The 21,651-nt window shown below is 38.4% G+C and overlaps 1 protein-coding gene across 3 annotated transcripts in view; it reads right to left on the bottom strand.

Moving 5' to 3' along the window:
- Positions 1-8,836: 8,836 nt before the first annotated feature.
- Positions 8,837-21,651, bottom strand: part of POLD1 (DNA polymerase delta 1, catalytic subunit) — a 28,330-nt gene continuing 15,515 nt past the window's right edge. For 2 of the 3 annotated variants that reach the window (XM_039360164.1, XM_039360163.1), the window contains 10 exons: positions 19,862-19,957; positions 18,753-18,890; positions 16,951-17,126; positions 16,322-16,474; positions 15,226-15,328; positions 14,820-14,952; positions 13,243-13,356; positions 12,084-12,136; positions 11,123-11,220; positions 8,837-9,196 (listed from right to left, as the gene is read on the bottom strand). In XM_039360164.1, coding sequence (XP_039216098.1) covers positions 9,100-9,196; positions 11,123-11,220; positions 12,084-12,136; positions 13,243-13,356; positions 14,820-14,952; positions 15,226-15,328; positions 16,322-16,474; positions 16,951-17,126; positions 18,753-18,890; positions 19,862-19,957 — 1,161 coding nt within the window. In that variant the 3' untranslated portion in view covers positions 8,837-9,099. The remainder of the gene's footprint in view (positions 9,197-11,122; positions 11,221-12,083; positions 12,137-13,242; positions 13,357-14,819; positions 14,953-15,225; positions 15,329-16,321; positions 16,475-16,950; positions 17,127-18,752; positions 18,891-19,861; positions 19,958-21,651) is intronic. The other variant, XM_039360165.1, reaches the window with a different exon arrangement.

Raw genomic sequence — 21,651 nt, 5'->3', positions numbered from 1 at the left:
TCAAAATACTTTTATTAGACCATCTAAACTTTTATAATCATTGTAAATGTTTGGGAAAGAAAAAAAATAGACACAAATAGGTAAAAGTTAGGAGAATTGAGGCTACAATAGTACATTCACCTCCCCTCCCATTCAGAAATTATGTTTTTTCTCCATAGTTTTTTTTTTTTTTCAATTTCCACTACTTTGGACTGCAGAGACCCTCATCTGCTGTGGTGATGGGCTTTGAAAAACATTGTACTGTAAGGAACCAAGTTGTGAAAAGATTCAGGAGGGGGGATTTGATTAATTGTCCTTATAAAATAAAGGCCAAAAAAAAGGTATCCTCTGGCACTATAAAAATTAAACAACTGAATCTCAGAATGATAGCATTAGTTTATTTCACTGCATAGAACTTTAATGATCAGTTTTGAGAGGTGAAGGATTGGATTAGACCATTGGAAAAGTAGATCAAGATTCAAAACACAGAGATAGATTTAGATATCATTGCATTCCAACATTGATTTATTATTTTTATAATTAGCTTTATGCAATAAGTTCATATGGTGCAATAAGATTGTGTGTTTGTTGTCACTGTGAGTTGTGTTGGGGGGGTGCACGAAGGGAGGCTCAGCCAATCTCATTGTACACATGTTGTACTTTGACAATAAAGGTTAATTTGATTTGATCCCACTTTTATTTTGTACAACTCAAGACAGTGTGCAAATGCTCCCACCCTCTAAGTTGCCCATAACAAAAAGCTTGTGAGGTGTGTTGAGTTGAAAGAGAGTGACGGGCCCCAAATCATTCAGTCACAATTTATGGAGGCTAGAATTCAACAGCCTCCCAGTTTTTAATTCAGCAGATTAACTATTACCCCATATACAGAACTCCTCAAAGATACAATACTGACATCCAAAATATAAGTTTTACTAATCTGAGCACTGAGGAATTCAAATATAAAAAGAAAGATACAGTTGCTGCTTTTTGTCCATTTCTGCCCAGAGCTGGCCCGTTTTGTTGAGGCTTGGGCTGCTGCCACTGTTCTTGCTCTTGCATTGTTGTTTCTGGAAAAAATAAAGTAACTTCTTATCAGAGCAGGAATTTTTCAGGTAAGTCTCTTTCCTATTAAAAATGTTCTGTTTCTAACATTTACCAAAAGTAATATAAAACTAAAAGAATTCATAACCAACTTTGGTTCCATCACATAACACAATTACTGGCTTCATGTAATATTCTAAAAGATAATGTGGATGATTTGACTTTGGTTTAGTCCGTGTTGTTTGTTAATCATAGTTTTTGTTTAATATAGTGTATGAACATAGCTTGACTTATAAAAATCTAAGCATACAGGAAAAATAGCGGGGAATGTATATCTAGATGGTATTGCAAGAAAGTGTTTAAGAAATATATATTTAAAGCAATACTTATGTAGTGGTCTCACACAGACGTTTTGATGTAGTATTTGATGATTTAATACATTTGATGATGTATTCAGTGGCTTTGATTGCAGAATTTTAAATGCTAGGCTAGGAAACAGGCAAAAATGTTCAACAAGTAAAAAATCTCTTTTCTAACAGAGCAAGTTATTGCAACCAACCTAGAAGGCCAAAGGTGCTTTTTCAGGAGGCAACTGGATTTTCCTCTGTGTGTGTGTGTGTGTGTGTGTGTGTGTGTGTGTGTGTGTGTGTGTATGTGTGTTGAAAACATTTTCCTTCTTATCTAAGAAGCTTCTTCAGCTTTACCTGGGTGGTGGGGAATGGAAGGATTTATATGCCTCACAGACAGCTGGTCATTTGCATTCTTTTAGAGATTCATTTTACCTGTGTCATCAAGGTCACCTGAATAGTGCAAATGGGTGTGGAGCCTTCTTGGCTGCAGAATGTTTTCTGCCCTGTGTCCCTTCACTGTTGAAGATAAGCAAAGGCTGTTGGGGATGAGTCTGTGTTGTCTGTATCTCAAACTGAGCTGCAAATAGTTCCAATAGTCTGCAATTTTTCTGGAAATCTGTTCACACTCCCACACCATTTGAAAGGTGTTCATCCCAAAGTGCATGGTTACAGTTCTATGGAGATTCTCAATCACTCAGGTTATGGTTGAATGAAATCCTTCCATTCCCCACCATCCAGTCAGAGCTGCACACTGTTGCTTCCTTCGCTCAATCATTATTCCACTATACTATTGTCGCTCTATTTTTCTAAAACAATGTTCCCAACTTTGTCAACTTTTAAGATATGTGTATTTCAACTTGCAGAATGGCTGGCTGGTGAATTCTGGGAGTTGAAGTTCGCACATTTTAAAGGTGCCAAAGTTTGGCAACACTTTTCTAAAATTATTCAAGCAATGCATAATATTCACTCAACCTTGTAAAATAGGTTAGTCTAAGAGACAGAGAAGCAGCAAGATTTGAGTTCAGTCCACTGAAGCTCTATGTTGGGCTAACAGCGATCCAAACCTCACAAAGTTTCATCCATCAAGTTCTTTTTTGCCCCTCTGGTACATTTCAATGTCTTTTCCATTTCACAATGGTCCTGAGAGGTTGGTCCTTCATAATTTCAGTTTACTTCTAGAATTTAGTACAATAGTGAACAAAAACTCCTTCTTAGGGGCGACACCATGTAATTATACTATCTTCACAAATTCTTTTGTCTTCTGTTTTCATGAGCTGATTAGATCTTCCCTGCTTGAGCTTTTTATTATCTCCCACAGGAGGTACAGCTGCCCCCACTTAAAAAACAAGTATTTTAAAACAATTGAATATATCTTCTCTTGGTTCTTGCAGACAACAATTGCTCAGGACTAGACTGTCTCTTAAGGGAATGTTACAATTAGTGTTATAGTGAAATTATTTTTTTTACTGCTTGATAATTTGATTAAACATTTTTAAATACAATTCTGGAATAATAATAATAATAATAATACAGCTAATAACCATTTAGCCCATAATAAGTCAGACATGACTGTAGTTAACAAAGAAATAAGTATAGATAATTGTCATTGCAATAGCTGCAAATGGAAAAGTCATTAAGAAAGAACTAGAAAAAAATAAGGTAATAATAAAACCTTCAATAGAGATCAAGCAATTGTGGAAAAATGTCATACTAGTGCCAATAGAGATTAGTACACAGTCCTGTACTAAAAGATCTGGAAAAGCACTTGGGCCCAATAATAGACAGAATCTTATCAATTTAAAAAATTCTATTATTTGTAACAGTATTACAATGATATCTTCAACTATCTTAGGTTCTTGGGAATGACTCAATAGCCAAAACTATCAAATCCAATCAGCATTATTTGGTAAACTATGTAAACAACAACATTTTTTTTGTAATCTACATTTTCTTTTTTTTAATGGAGTTTATTTGCTCCCATTTTACCATGTGTGGTTATTATTCAGCAGCTAAAAATATTAGCCTTGTCTGGCTAAAAAGCAAAATTGAAAGTTATCGTCGATTGTGTTAAATTTACAGATAAGTTGTTAATAAAAAGTTGCTGAATAAACCAATCCTACATGAAAGCTCTGCATGTAACCAAACCACAGGGGAGAAAAATGAGGAGGCATATTGAACACACTTGCCATTTCTCCCCAGTGTCACCATACCAGTTTTCAGATACTGGAAAGGAAAAGTTTGAGGGTCCCATATGTTTAACACTGAAAAATAAGCAGTCTGATACCACGTGTATTATATATTTTACTTTTTATTATTCTGTAAGTCACTCAGAGACTCTATAAGAGTGAGATGCGAGGCATATAAATTTAATAAATAAATAATAATTTACTTTAGCAAGCTTCTAGTTCTGAAGAAAGATCACTGAGCAAAGCTCAATTCTTAGTAACTTCGTATGTTTGGCCATGTAGTCTTCACTGAAACAAGTGGTTAGCCATTGCTTTCTTCCAAAACTTCCCACCTCGTTTCCTGTCTTGTGGTCTTCCAGATGCTAACCATAATTCCTTGGCATTTTTAAGATCAGCTATGGTTGGCTGGGTGTTTACATAACCACCAATCTTTTTCCTTAAGATGTTCCAAGTCTCCCCCAGTTTCTCAGCAAAAGCTGAGGGAGCCCTGCATCCAGAGATTAGTACATCGAGATTGTTACATGGACTCATGCCTTCCCACATATCAGCCTCAAGAGGGGAGCTCACGTGGACAACCAATCATAACTTGTGAAAGAATCAGAAAGGCTTTTTATCTCTTTAGACACCTTTCCCTGCTATCTGGATTGCCCTGCCTCTGCCATCCGGATTGGGGGAAAGCTCTTACTCAACAGAGGAAAAGGCAGAGAGCCACCTATCCACCCCCATCATTTGGTCTCATGCATTCTCTCTTCCTCTACTTACACCCAAGGACCTACCACTGCCATCTACAACTTCCAGTTTAGGTGAAAGAGAAGCACATAATAATAATAATAATAATAATAATAATAATAATAATAATAATAATAATAATAATAATAATATAACAATTGTCGATAAGAAAGACAAAAAAGTCTGGATAGTGGACATGGCAGTGCCTGGAGACAGCAGAATAGAAGAGAAAGAGCTGGAGAAGATAACAAAATACAAAGACCTACAAATAGAAATAGAAATTGGCCGTGGCAAAAGCAAGCAAGGGTAGTACCAATAGTCATAGGCGCCTTGGGTGCAATCCCAAAACAACGGGAGCACCACTTGTAATACCATCAAACATCCACATCTGCCTATCCCAGGTCCTGGGTAAGGACTCGATAGGTGACAAAATGCCAAATCCAGTCTGAATGGCTGACTGTGTCAATTGCAAAAGGCGGCCTTACTAGGCAAGCAAGGGTAGCTCATAGGCGCCTTGGGTGCAATCCCAAAACAACTGGAGCACCACTTGAACACCATTGGATTGACAAACATTAGTCAATTGCAAAAGGCAGCCTTACTAGGAACTGCTTCCATCCTGCGACCTGTAATACCATCAACATCCACATCTGCCTATCCCAGGTCCTGGGTAAGGACTCGATAGGTAGACAAAATGCCAAATCCAGTCTGAACATCTGGCTGTGCGATGATCCATAATAATAATAAAAAAGTTGGAAGGGACCTTGGAGGTCTCGAGTCCAACCCCCTGCTCAGGCAGGAAACCCTACACCATTTTGGACAAATGGCTGTCCAGTCTCTTCTTAAAAACTTCAAGTGTTGGAGCATTCACCGCTTCTGGAGGCAGGTTGTTCCACTGGTTAATTGTTCTAACTGTCAGGAAGTTTCTCCTTAGTTCTAGGTTGCTTCTCTCTTTGGTTAGTTTCCATCCGTTGCTTCTTGTCCTGCCTTCAGGTGCTTTGGAGAATAGCTTGACTCCCTCTTGTTTGTGGCAGCCCCTGAGATATTGGAACACTGCTATCATGTCCTCCCTCGTCCTTCTCTTCATTAAACTAGACATACCCAATTCCAGCAGCCGTTCCTTATATGTTTTAGCCTCAAGTCCCCTAATGGTAGTAGACTGTAGCTAATCCTGCAACTTGGCTGCACATCTAAGAAGGAAAAGGATTTAAGTTTCGCAACCAGACAGCACCAAGGAGCCCAGTTCTTATCTAGAGTAATTACTGTATATCTTCTAACAATACAAAGCCCCATGTGGCAATTTTAAATCCCGGATTAAGTAGATTGAACCATTCTGATGGTCAGTAGTTTCTCTTTCCATCTTCCACTACCACTGTAATAATTACTTGTGTTTTAACTTCTACATGTTCTTGATTGCATTGGTTCACATTTTGTCTCTTAAATCATTACGCCAATTCCAAGAATAAAGGGGAAATTGTTTTATTATTTGGCAAAAAGCAATGGAATGTTGTAGAAAAAGTATAGGATGTATTTTAAAGGAAAGATAATAAATTGAGGATATTGTGATTTGAAATGCCTCCTGAAATAAGCTGAAAAGAAAAAATGTAGCTCATGCTGGGGCCATTGGCTGCTACTCCATCAGCTGCTGCTCTGAAGATAATTTGCAAAGAGACTACAGTAATCTGGGCTGTGAGATCCCAGTTTTACCCTGTTTCACAAGAATCATGTGACATTACGACCTTCTTAGATGCCCTTGAGTAAACTAGCCAATCCACACAAGTTGTGTAAATGCAGAAGAAGCTCATATAAAGTGTGAAAGAAGGGTAAAATAATTCAGTAACATTTGGGGATGTACAATAACTTTGGGGATATATGAATGAGAACAGCCAACATCAGGCAATATCATAGCTTAGCCAGAAAGCACACACCTTGCCTGACTGGGGTAACCCTGGATCTTTGCCTAGGAATCTAGTGACATGTGGCCCTACACACATGTAGCTTGTGGAAGTGGCTGTTCTTTTCTGATTCTTATTTTGGAAAGGCTCAGCACTGATGGTTTGAGCCAGTGGAGGCTTGGATGAAGTTAAACAAAAATGAAATCCAGACAAGACTGAGATGCTGTTTGATAGATGCCTGGTCATCTCATCCTGGTTTCCTTGAATGGGAACCCTTTTCTGAGACTAAAGGAAACCTTCTTCAACATACTATTGCAGGATTGGAAGCAACCATAGGTGGCAGTGGACAATCCCATCTATACATTAAAGTTATACTAATACACTGAACTCTAAACTCAGTAAACAAAATACAGATGCTGGCTGCATAATATGCAGTGTCTAAATCTTATTGTTGTTTAACCTGATGCCTTGCTCATCCAACACACAATAAACCTGGTGAGCTTTCCCAGAATTTCCAAAACAATGGAACTGCTTGTCCCAATTTTATCTTTGTCTTAGATGACCCCAACCACTAGGTGCCACAGTGAAGCTGGAGAAAAAATGGCTGACTTCAATAAAATGCTGCTAACAAGTCAAGCTGAGAAACATATTGATGGAATATATCTCACGTTATTAATGTTTATTCTATTTTCTTCTCACCCAGTAATAGATGTGACTCTCATTGCAAAATGGTTTTGCTAAAGAAACCCATGTTTGGGTTACAAAGCCACAACTTTATAAAATCATGTTGTACATGAAGGATAGTCCTAGACCTGATGCTCAGCTATGACTGACTGTTGAGAAATCCAGATTTAGTGAGCAGAGCATGGATTTGCATACACCAGCTATACTATAGTTGAATGACTATAGCATTGACTTTAATCCTACCCAGTACTGAAGCCACTTAGAAACCACTACTGAGAGAAATATATTAATTGCAAAACACTGGGACAAAGTACAGCAAACAACTATCTGCAATATTTGCTTCCAAAACCTCTACAAATTTTCAATCCCTATTTAGGACCTTAGAAATACAATCTAATTCTGAATTGGCTCCTCTTTGGCATTGTTATCCAATCCATACTCAATGTTCTTGTACATTGCTAAGTGATTTATTATTCCCCCACTATTTTTTCTGTACTTGTTTTAGTATTTTATGATTGGTTACATGGTTTTAATTGTTGCTATACAGTGTGCTGCCCAAAATCACATTGTTTGTTTAGTAATTAAATAAAACCAATCAATCAATCAAGCTATACTTAAAAGCTTTGTGCCTTAAAATGCTATCTTCCTAGATATATCTACTAAGCTTTTTAAAAAATATTTTAATATCATTTTGGAGGGGAAATCTGGGTATAAATTTTTATATTTATTTCATTTATCCAAATGTACATGGTTCACATAATTTCTTATAGCACCAGATCACGATCTGCTTCAAGACAATTACTGAGATGGAATTTGAACCCATATCCATCTAACATTATTTTATAACTATTTAACTGATTATAGTTGCATTATTTTGGTCTCAGTTTAACACCTATCTGGTCAGGGACTCCAGCTGGGTAAGAGGTATTAAATGATCGGTGATCAGAAGTAAGTTATGGTTTTCTTTATCTTGTTTTGTGAATACATGAATTGGTGATAGATAATGAGTTACTGGGATTACAGAGCATGACAAAGTCAACAAATAGAATTAAAGGGACAATCAGGCATCACAGAATATAGCATCTATATTGACTAAAAAGTGTGATCTAGAAAACCAATTCAGATTGTTTAAAAAAAAACATTTTTTCCTAATTACACTTTTACTCAGAAGCAGAAATTCATCTGAAAGAAAATTATATCTCAAAATTTGAGTCAGGTAACTAAATGATTCAACAATATCAAACTGAAAAAAATTTAAAAAGATTTTTTTCTCTACTAACCATTATTCTACTACAGACTCGTTTTGCATAAAATGGTTGACAAGACCAAAATGGAATTGGGTAGTTTGATTTCAATGTGTTGTCAGATCCCAATGATTGAGTCAATAAGTTGTGTGAATAGGCCATCACATTAAGCCATAAAATAATTTATCCATTTGGAGTAGCATGCTAGAGAAGCATAGGAGTTGTGCTTTAATTTGTGCATTATTTCCTTTTTTTTTCTTCAAAAATACAGTGAGTTCTCGTGATTGGTGCTCAACAATTTTTTTCTTCTGCATTAACTTTAATGCCCAGTTTGCTCAGTTGTTTTTAACTCTATCAGTAGCATAACCTGGGTATACTCTATTCTAAACACAATGCATTTTGCTATAAAATATGTATGGTGTATTCCTGCTCTGTACAATAATGCACATGCACTCATAAATCTGTTCAGAAACTTTTTACATAACTATATGGTGCTAAATGAAGATTAGTGTCAATTTCTGGGGCACAAAAGAAAAAAACCCAAACAATAAGGCAATACCTGATTATTCAGGGGAGTATTATTGGGTTTATGAAACTGACAATTAAATGCTTGAACTGTTTGCTTTAGCTGCACTGTAATAAATACAGGATTCCTGAATCTGATGCCACCTATAGTCATCTGGAACCATGTAATAATTCTTCCACAAAATTCAAATCTATGTGGCTTCCAATAGCGTGTAAGAAAAAGAGCTATTTTTTATTTGCAGAAATTTATATTACAAACACACAATTCTATAAAGGAGCTTTTCTGAGCCAAGCTATATTTCTCCTGCAATATGCAGAGTTTGTGTCCTCCCCAATTCTGACAATGAGGTCTATAATACAGAAGAGTGCCAATGCCAGTAATTTTCCCTGATAGCTTCTTGAATATCGCTGCGCCTTGATTCTAAATGTAAAAAGATGTATGTGGTTCCCATCAGATGAGAGTGAGCAATCACCAAGTAGGGGGGCCAAAGCGCGAAATCAGCAATTCTTGATCATCAAGATCCTTCTGAACTTTTTTCCGCATGTAAAAGATGGGGCAGTCACGACTGAAGAAGGGAAAAAAAATTCAGAAATTAGAGCAATGAAGAGTTGGTATCTTTTATGAGAATAGCAAATTATTTGTTAAAGACATCCAGAAATGGGGGGGGGATGAGGACAAAGGATAATTCTCCTGCACGAAAAGAATAGAACCTTTATGTTTTGGCTTGTCTCTACCTTGATAAATCAACTTTTTCCTTTAATCAAAACATCCAGAATTCTTACTGAGCACAGCCAACACCTTGGTTGGGAATTCTGGGGTTCAGTCTCAATACCTCTGAAGGGCTCCCAGGGGGGCTGGAGTGGGGGAAAAGCTTTACTTGCAATGAGAATGAAACAGTATAGTTTGTACCAGTGTTTCTTAAAGGTTTTGCTCTCAGGACCCTTTTCCATTTTCAAAACCTGTGATCCATTGAGTTGTTATTTCAGAGACATTCCTTACTTAGAGACAGAATGACCAAAGGCAAAAAAAACCCAGTGAGAACAACAGTGACTTCTGACTTTCTGCTAGCTTGACCAGGGCTGACTATCCTTAGCAGTCAATTGTGGGACCAATCTACTTGGTCTCCAAAGAATTTGGGGAAGACCCTTCTATTGAATCTCCAGGCAACAGTGTGGCAGCACTTAAGTGACCACAAAGTTGCCAAATTTCAATCACATGGGAGTCTTGGGTCCTGGATTCTGGGTGCACTCTGTAAATTAGCCTTTTGAGGTATCTTGGTTCAAAAATCGTTGCCATACAATGCACTGTTTCAATCAGTTAAAGGTAACAGGAAGTAGAATTTTTGTAGCATACAGATAAAGGACCCCTAAAGAACTTTTGTTTGTATGAGTTATATTTATTGATACTTACTATATTTATCAAATTAAAATTGATGTATTTATAGAATATTTATTGAATCATGTAAAAATAAGTATTAAAATATTAGATATTAACATACATATTTTTTTATTTTAAAAAAATATTTTTAACAAATAAAAAATAATAAGAGTGGCATTATTAAATGTTTGCAAACATCCTCAAGATCTGGCAAATATTGTTGATTTTGCGGACTCTGGAGGGGGTCTTTGGGGATTCCCAGGGATCCTCAGACCACACTTTAAGAAGCACTAGTCTATACCATCATTTCATATAGAGGCTAGAAGATTCTGGTTCTAAAATAATCCTACATAGAAATGCTTCCTACAAATTATAACTAAAATAAAAAAAGAGTAGCCGGGCTTGAGTTTAGCATACAGTAGATTCAAACAGGATAATTTATGGCATAGCATACTGTGGGAAAGTCTGACACTAGATGCTTTGTAATCAAAGCCATTACATTAAATCATAATATGGTTTATTTGTTGGGATGTTACTGGCTACAGTAATGATTTAATTAACTCAATTTATGATATGCACAATTTAAATCTAGCCCAATGAGGAAAATTAATACCTTTTGGGGGAGGGGGTGTAAGTATCGTGCTTATTATCAATGTGCACACAATAATGTGTTTGTTTTTAATGTAAAGGAAAATTTAAATGATTACTCTGCACTGCAGTGAGAATGCTGTTAAGATTCTATCCCCTAAGTTCTTAAAATTCTAGCAGCCAGGCTTTGCTTGTCACTATATCCCATGTTAAATGTAACCTCTCTTGCACTCTTCTCTAAATCCAGACAACCCAGCTAACACATATTGACTACCACAACATGAGGCTCTATCTTTTCCCTCCCAATCCCTTTGCCAGCTGGCAGGTGCTATATTTATAAAGGCAATAAATGGCTTCAGGTATACCCCTGCGTGGGAGCCATCTGTTTGCTGATCCCAAACCGACTTGATAAGCAGTTGTAAACACTTGGGGGGTGGCATAAAGCCATATTTCATCCCAATGTCCCGTGGGAACAGACAAGAGCCTGTGCTGCCATAAGAGGGTGCGGTGGGTGATCAGTTCTCACCTGGTACACAGTACATCTTCATGTAAGCTCCCTTGGCAACGCTGACACTGTGTCCATAAACGAGAGAACTTTTCTTCCAGACAGCTTAGATGGGTCACCTATGGGGAGAAAGAAAGATGGGGGAGGAAGAACCGCAAGAAGACAGAGCAGAAAGACATTCTCCCTTGGATATAACCCAGGATTTAGAAGGCATTGCAAAGTCTCAAACTACTTTGAACATGTTATGTTGTTGGGATCGTCAAAGTAGATTTGTAAGGCAGTACATTACTATATCCATGTTGCAATGAGGAGTCCACAAAAAGGTCCAGATCACACTCCCACTAAGCCATAAGGTTGATCTGTACTTTCCACCATGTACAAATCTGACCATGATGGCCTGTTCAACAAACACATTTGAAAAAATTAGGTCATAGCATGTTGTGAATTCAAAAAAAGGAGAGAGGGAAAAAAGCCCATAGATATGGAGAAGAATATGCCAAAGCAAACAACAATCGTTTTAAAGGCAGGAATCTATTTACAATAATTCCTGGTCACAAGGGGCCATAGGGAACACTGTTGTGATCCCTGTGGGGTGGCATCTATATTTTTACTTTTTTTCCAGCTTAGGTTCTGGTAGGTGAGATGGAGAGGTTTAAGTTAAAAAGGAGCTCTTGATTCAAAAAAAGAGACGGAGGTTACATGATTGCTTATATTAGGGATTTTCTGATTTTTTGAGTTCAGACTTTTAGTGTTGACATTATACCAGCAAATTCTGCTTTCAAACTGCCACCAGTTCCCAAGTGGTTAATCTTAAGCAAATTCTTCTCCCCAGTGAAATCAAGTATTTGTGATTTCCAAACTCAACATTTCTTTCATCTAACATTTCCCCCTTTTTGAAGGATACAGGCCTAGCAGTGCTTTGTAGTGGATCGTAAGCCAGCTAAAGGGGCCCACTGAACTGCCTGATCATGAATTCATTTACCTCTTTCTGGTAAAGTTCAGACTGATGATCCAGGCAGAACTTGCATACAGCGCCTATTGAAGAGCAAAACATTTAAAAAGCATCTCCACCCACCCTGCCCTGCTACATGGAATTATATTCTCAAATCCATTCTGAAGGGAAGGGGCAACTAGGAAGAGACAAAGAAGCAACAAGCTACATTTTATTTGCAACAATGGGATGGATTGTCCTATTATCTCAGAATATTTCAGTGTAATTTGGGCCTTGTTTAAAGACTCATTAAAGCCACTTGCTTCACTAATCTCAAGTTACTCATTCTTCCAGTTTGTTGTTGTTATGCACCTGCCTTTTGATTAACTAGGGTCTAGTTTGCAAGATAACAGAACCACAAAAAAGAAACCACTACTGAGACGTTTCAGATAATCCTCTTTGAAGAGTTTAAGAAATTTTATTTAAGCTTCCCCAGAGAATAATTTTCTCCAAAGTTTTCTCTCTACGGAGTGCAAAATGTATAGGTCACCAGGAGTCTTTTCTATAGCCCCAGAACCACCATACCACAAGTAGGTAGGTTTTAAAAAATCACTTCTTGGCATTACTTTTGGATTTTGTAGAGTGTTTAAGGGGGCAGCATGGATACATTAAGTCTTGCATAAATGTAAAACACCAGTTTCATTCAGAAATGTGTTCCCAAAATAAGCCTTGACTCCTCCCATTTTTGGACTGCATCCTTTAACATGACGTGCAAAGCTTGCTGCAGACCCTCAACCAACGGAAGTTGCACATGTCTGTGTTAAACCATATTCCAGAAATCTATCTCCTCCCAAAGAAGCCAGGAATCCTAGTTGAGCTTTGCTAACTATTAGTCTCATATACATTCAAGGAGAATGCCAACACCTGAACTTTCATCTCTTTTCCTACAATGTGCACTTTTCACTCTCCTATAAATTTGGAGGAGACTGAACAGGGAGAAAGTACTGGGGCAACAGCAGAAGTCACAACTGTGAAGTGTGCTGATCTATTGCAAGAGTTTTCCTGCTGGTTAGAGGCACAGCTTCTGTACTCTGTGGCAAGTTCCGGCAATAGGAACTTGCAACATGCACTGCTGATTAGACGTGAGGGATGGGGGAAGGGAAAAAATTAATGGGCTCTGAGAAGACATGTGGGCAGAGCAGGATCTCACCGTGGTGGTTGAGCACAGCCCGGCAACCAATGCAGGTGCTTCGTTTAGTCGCAAAAGCCATGAGTCCTCCAACTTTGGCTGTCAGTACTGTTTTGCAGCGAGTGTGTTCTCCCTCTGCAAGGGAAAGATATGAAGGATCAAACACACCGCAATCCAGACCTTTATGCGCATTGGGAAAATATTGCTGATTTCACCTGCCCAGTCAGTCATGTTTTTATGCATTTATCAAGAAAATTTATATGGCCATCCAACTCACTCTCCATGACTCTGGGCAGCTTACAAAGATAAAGCCCCGGTACAAAAATATTCTTGTTGTTGTGAAAAAAGCAAGAGAGCCAGTTTGGTCTATTGGTTAAAGCAGCAGACGTGAATTCTAGTCCTGCGTTAGATACGAAATCTGGCTGGCTTTCGGCCCAACTCTCTCAGCTCAACTCACCTCACAAGATTGTCATTGTGGGGAAAATAGGATGGAGTATTAAGTATGTTCACTGTCTTGAGTTGTTTACAAAAATAATGAAGGTGGGCTAAAAATAAATACATAAATCCAACTACCCGGGGCACCCCCCAAAAAAGAATACTTGTTCAGATGATCTCATTGTTAGTCTCCTTCAAATCAAGCTTGATTCCCAGTGACATGCCTACATAGTTTTCTTGGCAGCAATCTGAGATGGTTATGATTTTCAGGCTTCCTAGTCTGAGGCCCTCAGATTTCTTGGTAGTTTTCCATCAAAATATTAACCCAGCCTAAACTCGGTTACCTTCCAAAGCTAACCAATAATAGACAGGTGCTCCCAAAGGGCATTTATTATATCTCTGCCCCCTTTTCATGCAGTATCCCAGCTGCCTTTTTCCCTATGGCTCAACTGAAAAACAGGCAGACCGAGCTTAATTGTCTTAATCGTTATTAAAAGTCCAGAGAGATTTGGGGATCAGAATCCTTCAAAGGGAACTCATTCTTTTCTTTTCACATGCAGCATGACTAGAGTTTGGAGATTCCATCTGAGAAAAACTTTTGTGGACTCAAAAATATCAGTCCTTTCTTTCTTACCCAAGAATTTTGGTCACTTCACTCAAGTGGCCTATCAAACACCAGACATCTCTAATTCACATTCAAGAACTAGGAGTTTTGCTTTGTTATTTCCTACATCAATAAAAGGAAATTCTGCAGGACTATCAGCAAAAAGAACCATGGTTAGTTAAGATTCCTGACAAATTAACCTGAAATTTAAAAAGTTTGGCTTCAGGATTTTGCTTTTCTAAAATTAGAGAATTCCCTCTCTTTCAAAAACTTTAATGGAAGATTATCAGATGGATCCAACCTAGAATTAAAGAGAAATTTCTTGACCGTGAGAACAATTAATCAGTGGAACAGCTTGACCCCAGACGTTGTGGATGCTCCATCAGTGGAAGTATTTAAGAAGACACTGGACAATCATTTGTCCGGAATAGTATAGGATGTCCTGCTCAAACAGAAGGTTGGATTAGAAGTCTTCCAAAGTTCCTACCAACCCTGTTATTCTAAGTCAAAATCAAGATCCTATTTTGATTTATTGTTGAAGGCCAAATGTCACACTCACTCAGTAAAACATTCTGAGCTTTGCCCTCTCCCAAGATAGGCTCAAAGATACGCAAGAGGGGCTTAGCTAGTTGTTGCTCAAGATAGTACTGGGTATCAATAGGCAAGTTGTTCTCCAGCACATAGATGGGATCCTGAAAAAAGAAAAGAAAAGCATAAGCAAGAAGCATTGGTAGGATCCAAGACAGTAGACGGACTAGATTGCCTGGGCACCTAAGGACAAAGCTACTTTATCACTTTACTGAAGGATGAAAGCCACTTAACAGGCTCCAGGCCCAGGTGCACCTGCATTCTGATAATAGTAGGGAAGAAATATTTACTCCTTTACAAGATATTAGTCATCACAACAGCAAACCTTATTAGCCTTGTCTTTTCACTGTCTAGCATCATCCTTCCTCCATACTTACTTCAGATTTCATGTACGCTGCAACACCCTTGGCTGCGCTGATAATAACATAAGGAACTCGATCTCCCAAGTTGGGAGCACTGCCAGGATCCCGTCGACGCATCCTAAAGGGAAAAATGATAGGAGGGCCACACAGGTCAAAGAGAAGGATTGCATGAAGGATGGAGACAGGCTGGAACTAAGTAATCTCAGAAGAAGGGACTGCAAATTAAGCCCGAGCAGAGTCAGGATGGACTGAGAAAGAGGGAAGCAGAATAAAAAGCTCTGGACAATTATAAGTTTCAGTCATGGGAGATGGAAGGTTTTTCACACATGACCCAAGTGGAGTATTTTCCTTGAGCAGAGAGATATCTGAGTAGGAATCCAAAGGGGCTGAAGGAATGGAGAATGGCAGAGGAAATATACAGCAGAAAGTAAAGCTAGTGTTAGATCTCCTCCACAAATGTGGCTACGCCAGGGCACTTTCACCTTCTAAACTTTTGTTTATCGAGAGGCAGTGGAGCAGCCAAAAGGGCCCTTTTACCTCCCAGGTGTCTCTGGGTGGCAGATAACATGGCTGCAGCCAAGACAGGAAGCCCAGAGCCAAGAGGTGGGTGTCACAGAAGTTCCACTCGCAGCTGCACTCACCACGACTATTTCTGCCTTTCCCCTCAGTCATGCCTGGCTGGCCACCCCACACCCACACACCTTTTTCCGCTGCCCTGAGGACAGACAGGGTGGGTATCACTTAGGGTAACAAGACTGTGGGGAGAGAGAGATGAGGCAGCTCCAAACCTTCAACACTGCATGACAGTTTCTTTATCAAATCCCAAGAGAGGGGCCAGAAATAGCTGAGAGAGCATGTGCTTTGTGTATGCAAAAGGTGCCAGGTTCAATCCTTGGCATACTGCAGGGCTAGGAATAAGTCCTTGGAAATTTGTTGCTAGATAGACTAGATTAGGAAAGGACTAGACGAGTGGATCAATAGAAGGTTGTTTAACAGATTTAGTCTACTTCCACCAAGTCTGGATACCGAGTATTTTAAAGTTAGAGCATCCTTGCTGCACTCTTAAACAAGAAAAAGTTAATTAAAGCATTCCCTCTTGCTTTCAGCTCACCTCTCGGCCAATTCCACATGAGCCTGGCGCCCTGCATATTCATCTGCGGTGCGTGTCAATTCCTTGGTGATCACCAACTGCGAAATGTCAACTCTGTTGCACAGCAGATCTGAAATCACTTCCTTGGCATGGGTTACAGCCCCAGAAGGGTCCCTGAAAAGTGCAGTGCATGTGACAATTTGGAGTGTCCTGTTGAACAGGACACCAATTCTGAGCTTTATAAAGTACAGGCAGGCTGGAGTGGGGGTGGGGATAAAATGTCTCAAATCAAAGGGGCAATATGTCATTTTAGGAGCTAACATTCTGAGCTAATTGCTCAGAATGTTACAATGAACTGGGGAAACCCAGCTTCAAATTGTTCCACTCAACTGCAAAATTCATTGGGTCAATTATTCTCTTTCAGCCCATCCTCAGAGAGCTGTTGTGAGGATAAAAAAGAAAGGGAAATGGAGGACATAGACTGAAATTCCCACATCGCTCACACCAAAGTCATACTAAGTCAGAAATACTGCAATTAAAAATACAGTTTAGCAGTTGCAAATATTTGCTCATACTGTCTCTCTGCAAACACATTCCTGCCACTCAGAGATGCTCATCAGACACAACAATTTCTGCTCAACTTTACAGACCTATCTATGAGCAGCTTCTGTAGACAGGTGTTGATGAGGTTTGCCACCAGGGGGCAGTTGTCTCGACGCACAGTCTCAATGCCCTTGCAATCCATCTTGTCATGCATGTCAGAGTTGGAGGAAAAGTACAGGCCAGCATAGCGCTTCTTATTGATTAGGAGATATGGAAAATATACCTGGTGGAGAAAACATCATGGCTTTATATAATTCCCAAAACCAGATTCCACTGCAGAAGGTTTATCCAACTATTTAAATTTGAATAGGATTTTAGGAACTGAAGAAATAACTGTCTGGTTTGAGAACAAACACTCCACTTTTGTTTATGGTGTGGACAATTTCCTTAGCATATTTATGAGGATGGCACTGAAGACTGGAAGAATGGAAAGCAATGAAAAGGTATCAAGAGTGAATGCAGAAACCATAAAGTAGGTTTGGTTAAGTAAGTTTGGGAAGATGTTTGGTAGTATTCTGAATGAAAGGGAATAAGAAGTGACAAGGAAATGCAATAAGGCTGGACAAGGGATACAAAGATCCCATTTTTGCTTTGAGAATTGTATGTATGCAAACAGAACAGGTACAGATGCCAATGGGTGGTCAGGATTGCAGAAATAATAATTGCAATCAGTCTCCCTTCCATAGAAGTATCTCCTGTGTATTGTACAGGTCAAAAGGAGAGCTGAGATGATATCTACAGATCCCTCAGATCCTGGACATAAATTGCTTCAACTCTTTCCCTCAGGATGGAGCTACAGATGACTTGTGCCATCACTTTGCTGAAAATCTAATTCTCACAGTTCTGTTTACTGTATACCAGGAGTGTCAAACAGCTGGCCCGTGGGCCGGACGCGTCATGTGGAAGCCGCGCCCACCCTATTGCCGGCAACGTACGTGATGTCACGAGTTTGACATGTTTGATGTATACTAACCTATACAGCCTGTAATATTATTATTTATCCTTCTTATCTTCTTTGCTTCTTCTTTTATTAGTATTATTATTCTTTCCATTGTACACTGAGTGCTTGTATACCAGAGACAAATTCCTAGTGTGTCTAATCACATCTGGCCAAATAAAGTATTCAGTTCTATTCAATAAAATATTCAATATAGCAACATTCTCTATTGTTCTTCTCAATGGAAGACTTTGAAGTAGAGAGATAAGAGTTTTAGCTGAAAATAAACCATTCAGATATGTATTTAAAGAATTCTAGTAATTTGAAGACCACAATGTTTCCCCCCCCCCCAGGCATGTAACAAAAAAGTGCAAATTAAATGTGTTCTCACAGTTAAAACAGTATCTAGTTTGATATTTGAATATTCATTGAACAACTTAATATTGGTAATTTTGATTTGAACATTTACTATCACTCCACAGCTTCTCAGTATCACTATGTTCTGTCTCCAGTATCTGACTCCTGCAAAAAATGCCTTGCTGGATAGCGATCCTCTAGCCAACTCTGACAGATCTCAAAAAGCTAAGCAGGATCAAATAAGAGTCTATCAGGAAAGTCTAGGACTTTAGACTGGATTACAAAATTGAAAAAGAAATGTTCTGGAAGAAGGGAATGGCCAAGAAAATTACATGGACATATGAAGTTGCCTGGACATGAATTCAACAGGAGAGTTTAGCTTTGTGTAACATTCTGTTGGTGAAAACTTCCCTGATCAGATGTTCTTCAGAGATGTAAGAAATATAATTCCAGAAGTGCAGCTTGGACACACCTGAAAGAACCACACTGGAAAACAGCTTGACAATCTTGTGTCAAGTACTTCTTCAAACCTACTTCAATGCTCATCAAACGTACCTTCTCAAACTCCAATTTGATGGGTGGGATGAAATGGCTGGAGACCCAGGCTGCTGCTTCCCTGCCTATTTCCATGGTTTCAGCAACTGATTCCACACCCAGGCGGCACATCACTGAATCTGTGTCTCCATATATAACCTTCAAGGAAAGAATGAAAGATCTTCAAGAACTCTTGTCCTTCTTTATCTCCGTGCACTTCTGTCACACCAAAGACCTACTTTAGACTCCTTCGTCAAAAGACATGTCATACCACCACTCTTCCTTTGGTCAGTTCTGCCTCTCCCCCGTTCACTATAGTGAGAAGACGCAATTCCCTCCAATTCTTAACCCCAATTTTAAAAGTCGTTGGAAAGATGATTACATTGTGTCAGTCCTTTGAAGTAGAGCAGACAAGAAGCATAAACCATGAATACCAAAATTATCTTTATTTTAAGGTTAGTGTCAGAATTAGGCAATTCAGAAAGCGTTTCTACCAGCCTTTACTTTTACTTGTCAGAAAATTAGGGAGAGTCCCTTCTGAAATGCTTCCCACACCCTCACTGTCTTTGTGGACTAAGATACCTTTTGCATAACGGTTGTCTCGTCTGTGGCTCTTCTTCCTGTCATCCAAAGTCATTCCCTCATACCATTACATGTTGCCAAAGAAATGTATAAACAATGTGTTGAGGACAAGATCCCAGAAGATGACAAGGCAAGTTTTATGCTAACCAATACTGGAATATAGCAAATGCTTTCTCCTCTAAGGCAAGCATGGGCAACCTTTGCTCTAGAGCCAGAAGTGGATTTCAGTTGAATTTCCTATGACTTTTGCTTAATTTCAAATATTTCAAATTCATTTCTGCCCAAGCCAAACATTTCAGACTTCTGCCAAGACCTGGTGACTTCTCCCCTGGCTGCCGTCAGCTTGATAGAAGGTATTAAATTTTTTAAAAGAAAAGACCAACTATCCAATTTTAGTTCTGGCACTGCCTTCATTAACATACACTACCCAACTGATCTATTCCTCAACAGAAAAAAAGCTGTATGCTGCTATTCTACAAAGTATGTTGCTTTTTCACTTTCTCTATCCATTTACTATTGAAATATAAGTCTGCCCTTCTCTTGCTCACCTTTGCATCAGCACTATATCCATTGGCAATAGTGTACTTGGATTCTACCAGTTGCTTTGTTTTCTCAATCATCTGACGCCCAAATCCCGTCACACTCTGGAAAGGAGGAATAGTTAGCATGCGTTATTTTTGTCTTCATGGAGACAAACAAAAAAAATTAGTTGCAGTAACTTTAAATTTCAATGTCCAACATTCAATCAATAGTTTTCATCAGTCTCTGTTACCGTCTCTATAAAAAACTGTATCTTAGGGCTTCCTTAATTTGTTAGAAGAAATAATTGCTGTTTGAAAAAAATATTTTCTACTTTCTCTCTCAGATTAGATGTTTATGAAAACCATTTTTGCTACAAACTATATTCATTTGTACCAGATAAGCTTCTCAAAGGAATCAAGAAGTCCAAGAGGACTTTTTAGCAATACCTACCCAGGCAAGAGTATTGATTGTATAGAATTTTTGTAAATAGAAAAGGAATCAAGGATTATTTTTAACTAACAACTAGAAGGTTGTTATCACCTTATCACAACTACAGCATCTGGCTTACAAAATATGCTTTCATTTTTCCTTTTAATTAAAGCTGCAGGAGGAAGGGGTTTTTTGCAAAGGGGGAGGAAGTTTTTGACTCTGACCCAGTAAGTTGGTTCTTATCACTTCCTCTAATAGGAAATCTAATTGGTGAGCAACTGGGCTGTTATTATCTTGCTTAGAGGAATTCCAGTGCTTGCAAAAGGACTTTCTGAGAATCTAAATTGAGTAAAAACTGAGCAGTCAGTAGGACTCTGAGAAAAAAGGCCAGTTCTTCAAGAATTGCCTTTATTAGTAGATTCTTCAAAGCATCTTTTCTGTTTTTAGACTCATTTGGAAGTCAGGCAAAATCAGGCTTCCATTAGACAAGTAGTAGAGAGGTGCTGTGCTTGCATATTAGTATAAAGCACTTCCTCTGAATCATTTTCTAAGTGTACTCCTCCCCACCAGTCAAAAGTTGTTTATTTTAAAAAAACTGCTACAATTTAAAAAGCGCATATATTTTATAGAGACAATGTTCGATAGTACTCAAACGCCAATAAATCAGAGAATTAAAACAATCTTTAATTCTCTTATAATGTTTCCAGAAAATAGTGAACCCTGAAATTTGATGTTCTGATATTAAATTCTCCACCCACTTAGAAAGCCTGCTTAGTTTCCAGGCAAATATCTGCTGGCTATCTAACCAAACTTGTAGAACTGTAGCTAGAATAATCAAGATGCGAAAGCTGAACATTTTGTTTTCAAGCATAGATAACCCGACACCTTGGGCTATCCCACATAGGTCATGGGCTTCCCCTTGCCTATCTTTGGTATCTTTAGAGAAAGCACATCCATCTGTCAAGAGTTTTTGTTTAGTTGTTATAGTTAATTGTCACTATGCAAATCTTCTTCAACATCACTCCTTCCAAATATTGTGCAACTACAGCTACCATCATTCCTTATTTCTGGCACTGTTGGTTGAGGTTGGTGGAAGTTATATTCTAAAATGTCCAAATTAGAAATGGCTATTTTCGATTATCTTGTACGACAGGAATTTGTTTAGTATTTTTTTTAAAATCTTTTCATGACAATTTTGCATTAGCCCCTCACATGAAACTAAAATATGTTTCTATTTCCTTCTGCTAGCTTTATAGCTCCAACTGATCAACTATAAAACATTGTTTCATTTTAAAATGTAAAAATAGTTTTTTAATATCTTAGCATAAGCTATTAGCAAATCAAGGAACAAGAGGGCAAAAGATAACAGATATTAGCAAATCAAGGA

Source organism: Crotalus tigris, unplaced genomic scaffold (genome assembly GCF_016545835.1).
Source record: "Crotalus tigris isolate CLP2741 ecotype Arizona unplaced genomic scaffold, ASM1654583v1 scf7180000019161.1078591, whole genome shotgun sequence".
Lineage (NCBI taxonomy): Eukaryota > Metazoa > Chordata > Lepidosauria > Squamata > Viperidae > Crotalus > Crotalus tigris.
The sequence above is the reverse complement of the archived record's forward strand: the minus strand, read 5'-3'. Positions and strand labels throughout refer to the sequence as shown.